At 41.4% G+C, this 6,887-nt stretch overlaps 1 protein-coding gene across 1 annotated transcript in view; it reads left to right on the top strand.

Annotated features, from left to right (window-relative positions):
• The window catches only part of EXOC1 (exocyst complex component 1), a 58,930-nt gene that overhangs the window by 50,458 nt on the left and 1,585 nt on the right, over positions 1-6,887 (top strand). The window contains 2 exon segments of the mRNA XM_014583894.2: positions 1-128; positions 5,409-5,603. The exon segment at positions 1-128 is cut by the window's left edge and continues 4 nt beyond it. Coding sequence (XP_014439380.1) covers positions 1-128; positions 5,409-5,603 — 323 coding nt within the window.

Consider the following 6,887-nt stretch of genomic DNA (forward strand, 5'->3'; position numbering starts at 1 on the left):
TGCCACCTCTTTCCCGTCTGAAAATCTCTTGTCTAGAAGCCGAAAAAAAGGAAGCAAAACAAAAATACACAGATCACCTACAGTCTTACGTCATTTATTCACTAGGACAACCTCTTGAAAAACTAAACGTAAATATACTTCATTCAGTATTTTTTCCTGGTTCTGAACATGTGTGGATCTGTTTTGAGATTGGTACCATACATTTATCTTAAACTTACTCTCGACGGAGGGGAGTAAGGAAGGAGGCGTCAGTTAAAGAGGCCGCCGGTGTGCCAGGCGCTGTGCGTGCTGCATGCATGTTTCTTGTGAGTCTTACAGTCGGTGATGTGAGCTAAGAGTCTTATCCTCCTGTTACAAATTGTCTTAATCAATTACTGCCTTGCTAACAGAAACACTTGAAACTCAATGATTTATAAAGAAATAGAGGTTTATGAGACCAGCAGTTGGCATAACGGCTATGTCGCTGGACTCCCATGTAGTCAACCGTGGTTTGGGTCCTGGACCTGGTGGCTTAAACTCACACCGGTCACCTGTGCGTGCATGCCCAAGATCCCGAGAGGAGAATAGAGGAGAAGGAATTGTGGCATGGCCATCCCCCCTGGGGGGTGATTTTTCACTTTCTGTCTCTCTGTCTCTCTCTGTCTTTCTGGTAAGCGCACGTGCCCTATAGCAAAAATCTCTCAAAAAAAAAAAAAGAAAAGAAAAGAAAAGAAAGAGAGGTTTATAGACTCTCAGTTCTGGGTAGCTGGAAAGTCCGAAGGCACAGATCTGGCATCAGGCTGGCCTACAACAATATGGCTGAGAAACACAGAGGATGCAGGCATGCCCAGAGAGTGAGAGACCACTGCAGACAGCTCTCTCATAACAGCCAGCTCTCTCAAGGACTAACCCCTTCTCAAAAGAACTATTGGATTGTCAGAAAAGTCATTAGGTATTTGTTCTATGTTTTTCTCTGCAAAAATGAGTCATGATTTTTCTGACAACTCAGTAGAACTCACTGGGTCTCCCAAGACATCATTAATCCATTTACCACAGTGCTGCCTCCACCATGCAGTCACCATGATCCATTCACCACCCACTAGGCCTCACCACCTCCTGACGTCAGATTCCCAACCATGAAACTTTGGGGAACAAGCTATCATAACCCAAATGAAGAAATGGAAAGCCCTGAGTCGTCAGGAAAGTTATGGCGCATTTTTGCATAGAAAAATACTTCATGATTTTCCCAACAACCTAATAAATAAGCTTGTCAGACATTGTAATAACTTGTAAACAGGCTTTGGGATGATCGACAGTAGGCTTTTCCATTATACCCATTTCTTACCACTTACGTGGCCAGCCTTTGTCCCTGATTTAGTGAAGATTTCAAAACTCTACTACGGTAAAAGGAAAGGAATGCCAAAGAGTGTTAGCGTTCTGTATATTGCTTTTCCTTTCCCTTTTTTTTTTTTTTTTTTAGTCTTGAGTCATTTCTCAGAGCAGGCCTGGTAGTTAAAAAAATGATGGTTTGGGAGGAGCTGGACAGTGGCACAGCAGTAAAGGAGGATCCTCTGTGAGGCAGACCCTCATGGGAAAGTCACTGGTTTGGGTCTGAAGGCCTCCCTGAATATGCCAGGCGCACATGTGTGCAGGTCAAGGCAGGCTAAGTGTGGGAACAGCGAAGCATTAGGACCTGGCTGTGGGTGCTGTGTCTCTGGCTCTGGCTCTCTCTCTCTCTCACCTATAGGACATATAAATAAGTTTAAGAAATGAGAGAAGGAAATGATGATTTTAGAGAACCTTGCAACATTGTGGAGGCATAAATGGACACTTCTGACTCATTGTCCAGAATATGATTAGTCCATCTTTAATAAATTTTTAACTTGAAATTATAATCAAATTAAGAATGTATATGTGTTGTTAACATTTCAAAGAAATACTTAAAAGACATTTACCCAAATGCCGTTCTTAAGATTTTTGTAAAATTTTTAAAATAAAACTTTTATTAAATACTTCAAAACACTAACCAGCAGGTGGCATGGTGGTTAAGGCACTGGATTCCCACATGACCAATCACAGTTCAAGCCCCAGACCTGACGAATTGCTTTCTTACCTTCCCTCCCGCTGTCTGTCTCTCTCTGGTGAGCACGTGTGCCCTATGTCAAGTTAAACAACAGCAGTAATAATAATAAATCATTCTTTAAAAAAAAAACTTCAAGGGGACCAGCAGGTGTAGTGGTGGTTAAGGTGTTGGACACTTCCACATGGCCAACCACAGTTCGAGTCCTAGACATGGTGGCTTGCTCTCTGGCTTTCTCTCTCTCTCTCTCTCTCTCTCTCTCTCTCTCTCTTTCTCTCTCTGGTCAAATTAAAATAAATGGATGAATAAATAAATAAAATTAAATAATTATTTTAAAAAATACACTTCAAAACATACAGATACTCCTTTGATCAGATAAAAGACTATCTCGTGCCTTAAGCCTGATTCATACATATCTGCAACATTAGAGCCATTCCCTTTGAAATCAAATTTAAAGCAGAAATATTGCTAGGTCCCTTTTATTCAACATTGTAATCGAAGCTTTGGTCACTGCATGAAACCTGAAACATAACATGTATGGGAAGAAGATTTAAGATTATCATTATCTGTATATGATATGTTGAGATCATTAGTCTTTGATAAAGTTGCAGGATTCAAAATAATTGCATCAAAAAACAATTTATGGGGACCAATAGATGGTGTAATGGTTATGTCACTGGACTCCCACATACTCAATTGCAATTCCAGTCTCAGACTCCGTGGCTTAAAGCTCACACCAGTCGTGTGTGCACGCATGCCCAAAATCCTGAGAGGCGAATAGAGGAGAAGGGATTACAGCATGGCCATCCCCCCTGGGGGGTGATTTCTTGCTTTCTGTCTCTCTGTCTCTGGTGAGCACACATGCCCTATAGCTAAAATATCTCTCTTAAAAAAAAAATAAAAAACAGTCTGTGAGGTGACTCCGTAGCACAGCAATGAATTGTCGTGCTTAGAGGGAGCCAGACCCCTCATGGCCGACTGAATCCCAGCCCTGTCGGCTCGAGGAACATTCCCAGGCACATGGGCATGCCCGAAATCCTAACAGGATGGAGAAATGGAAGAGAAGTGATTACAGCATGTTATGCCCCATCGGGGGTTGCTTTTTTTTTTTCTCTCTCTCTCCCCCTCTCCTTATTTCTCTTCCCTTCTGGTGATTTATTAAAAATTATTTTTATGCCAGTAATAACTAATTAGAAGGTATGAAAAAAAATTTTTATGGGGCCAGCATGGATTCCCACATGGCTGACTGAAGTTCAATCCCCAACCTGGCAGCTTGCTTTCTCATCCTCTCTCTCTCTCTCTCTCTCTCTCTCTCTCTCATGAGCACACCTGCCCTATAGCACATTTTAAAGTATTAACAAGTAAAATTAAATAAGTCTTAAAAAATATGTTAAAGACTCAGGAATGGGTCAGCTGATGGCATGGTGGTTAAGGCAGCTGCATTGCACATGGCCGACTGCACGGCTCAAGCCCCAGACCCAGTGGCTTGAGAAGCACTCCAGGCATGCACAGATGCCCAAAATCCCAAAGGAGGAAACACAGAGGAGACAGAGCTACAGCATCCCATTCCCCAGGGAAGGTGCTTTCTCACTTTCCCTCTCTCTCTGTCTTCCTCCAGTAAGAGCACACACCCTCTGGCAAATTTTTTTTAAAAGCTCCATGAATAAACTTATAAAATATAATAATTCAATTGAGAGTAAATAATCACTAAGAAAATTTTAGGAAAAAGTAACGAGATTGGGCTTATTGATATTAGATCTGTAGTACAGTGCTCAGATACAAGAATGCCAACCACTGAAACTATACAGGTAAAAAGACAAACTGCAAAGAATGTGATAAGGCAGCAGTCAGTGTGTGTAATATAAACCATCTTTTTAGACTCAATAAGAAATGTGCCAAGATCCCAATTTGTAAAAGTGCCAGGGTCTTGAACCACTCCCACGTGTAATGTCACTCATAGCTGAAGAGTTTCGTAATAAGACACGAGCAGATTGCTCTCGCTCGGGCGTCAGGTGTTCTACGCGGCAGTGATGTGGCGCTGGTGGCGAGGCAGCAGTCTCACGCACCATCGACAGAAACAACCTAGGAAGCACTTTGTGCATACAAGGGATCTTCAGAATGTTTACCGTTACTCTTCTCAAGCGAGTAATTATGGTCTTAGAAATTTATACTGGAAAGTAATCAGCAATGGAAGTACCTACATACAAAAGATATCTATGACAAATTCATTTATAATAGATTTTTTTTAAATCTGACTAGATTTTGCCAACTCCAAAAATGGGTGGGAGATTATTGAATACTAGAGGAATGAGTAAATTAATTGTAATTCAGTTATTGGATGGACTATTACACAGCTATTAAAGCTTATACTTAGGGGGCCAATAGATGGTGTGGTTAAAGTGCTAGCCTCCCACTTTGCCGACTGTGGTTTCAGTCCCAGACCCAGTGGCTTGAAATTCACAGTGGGCTTGTGTGCGTGTGCACCCAAAATCCTGAGAAGAGAATGGAGGAGAAGGAGTTTCAGCTTGCCTCTCTCCCTGGGGGGTGATTTCTCACTTTCTATCTGTCTTTCTGGCAAATGAACATGGCCTACTGAAAAAGAAATAAACAACTTAGGAAAAAAACATAGATAATACTAAGTAGAAAATACAACATGTAAAATTACAATCTCATTTATATATTTATACATCAGAAAATTAGAAGGAAATCTAAAATATTTTTAAAGAATTATATAGTTTTTTAAGTTTATTGTCATTATTTTTTTCTATTTGACCAAATAGAGAAAGAAAGAGAAAGCAAGCCACCAGGTCCAGGACTTAAGCCATAGCAGGTCATGTGGGAGTCCAGTACCTTAACCACCATGCCACCTGCTGACTGTAAGAAATCTAAAGCATTAACAGTGATTACCTCCGAGGAATGTGATGACAGGTGATTGTTATTTTTTTATACTTTCAAACACTGTCTGGTTTTTACAGTGAATATGAATTATTTTTGTAATCCTTTTTTTTCTTAGTTTTTGGTTTGTTTTTTTGTTTTGTTTTTGTTTTTGTTTTTTTTCCTGCTACAGAGTACCTTGTGCTCACCAGAGAGAATGAAAGCAAGAAATCACCCCAAGGGGTATGGCCACACTGCAATCCCTTCTCCTCCGTTCTCCTCTCGGGATTTTGGGCATACATGCACACATGCCCAGTGTGAGTCTCAAGCCACCAGGTACAGGACTCAAACCATGGTTGACGACATGGGAGTCCAGTGATATAACCATTATGCCATCTGCTGGTCCCAATTTTTTTTTTTTAAGTGATTAAAAAAAAAGCCATCCTTAACCATTATTTTTTTCATTTTCTTGAAGCATTTCTTTGAGGGAGTAGAAGCTCGCGTAGCGCAGGGTATAAGAGAGGAGGAAGTAAGCTACCAGCTTGCCTTTAACAAACAAGAGCTTCGGAAAGTCATCAAAGAGTATCCTGGAAAGGAAGTGAAAAAGGGCCTGGATAACCTCTACAAGAAGGTCGACAAGCACTTGTGCGAAGAGGAGAACTTACTTCAGGTATGCTGGCCGCTTTTGCCCCTCTGGCCCCCCAGGCCTTTGCATGTACTGCTCTTCTCTGTCTGACCCTTGAGAGACTCCGCAGACCTAGCAGGAGGAAAGTGCCCTCAGTTCAGGCCAGCGAGGGAATATTGAGGAAGAAAGGGAATCTATTTATATAACTCCCGTGGTTACTCCTGCTTGTTCTGCATTTGCATCTTACTGTGGTGAGGCATTCATTTGTTTTTCTTTTATTTTTTTGAGATGCTTAGGGGTATTTTCCCCCCAGATTTGGAGGAAATAGATAAACAGAGTGTTGAGCATGGGTGTTAGGGTTAGAACTGGGGTGCATATCCCAGCTCCAGACCAAGCTGCATGACTTTGGACAAATTGTTTAACCTCTCTGAGCCTCAGCTTCCTTCTTTGAAGAACTGAAATGATACCTCTCTTGTATGGTAGGCACTATTGTTATTGTCATTGCCATTTTATAAATGAGAAGTGCAAAGCTTAGAAAGGTGGGTTAATATGACTAAGATTTTAAAAATTATTTTATTTACTTATGTATTAATTTATTTTTAATTCACCAGAGAGAGACAGGGAAAGTGAGAAAGCAAGCCTCCAGATCTGGGACACGAACCAATAGTCAGCCACATGGGGAGTCCTTAACCACCTGCCAGCCCTCTGAAGTGAAATTAAACATTTGAGATCAGCAGATGACATAATAGTTACATCGCTGGTCTCCCATGTAGTCAGCCATGGTTCAATTTCCAGACCTGGTGATTTAAAACTCACACTGGGTGTGTGTGCATCCATGCCTTAAATTCTGAGAGGAGAATGGAGGAGAAGAGATTGTGGTATGGCCATCCCCCTGGGGAGTGATTTCTCACTTTCTGTCTGTTTCTTTCTCTGTCTCTCCAGCAAGCATACGCACCCTGTAGCAAAAAAAGTCTCTTTTTTTTTTTTTTGAGGGGTTTTTGCTATAGGCCATGTGTGCCACCAGAAAGACAGAGAGAGACAGAGACAGAAAGTGAGAAATCACCTCCCAGGGATTATGGCCATGCTGCATAACCCTCCATTCTCCTCTTGGGATCCTGGGCATGCACACACACACACCCGGTATGAGTTTAAGCCATTAGGTTCTGGACTTGAACCACGGTTACTACATGGGAGTCCAGCGACATAGCCATTATGCCAACCGCTGGTCCCACAAAGAATGTCTTTTAAAAAAGAAAGAGAGAGAGAGAGAGAGAAAGAAAGGAAAAAAGAGAGAAAGTTAGTTAAACATTTGATTTAATCTTTAATCTT

Source organism: Tupaia chinensis, unplaced genomic scaffold (assembly GCF_000334495.1).
Source record: "Tupaia chinensis unplaced genomic scaffold, TupChi_1.0 Scaffold144982_1, whole genome shotgun sequence".
Taxonomy (NCBI): domain Eukaryota; kingdom Metazoa; phylum Chordata; class Mammalia; order Scandentia; family Tupaiidae; genus Tupaia; species Tupaia belangeri.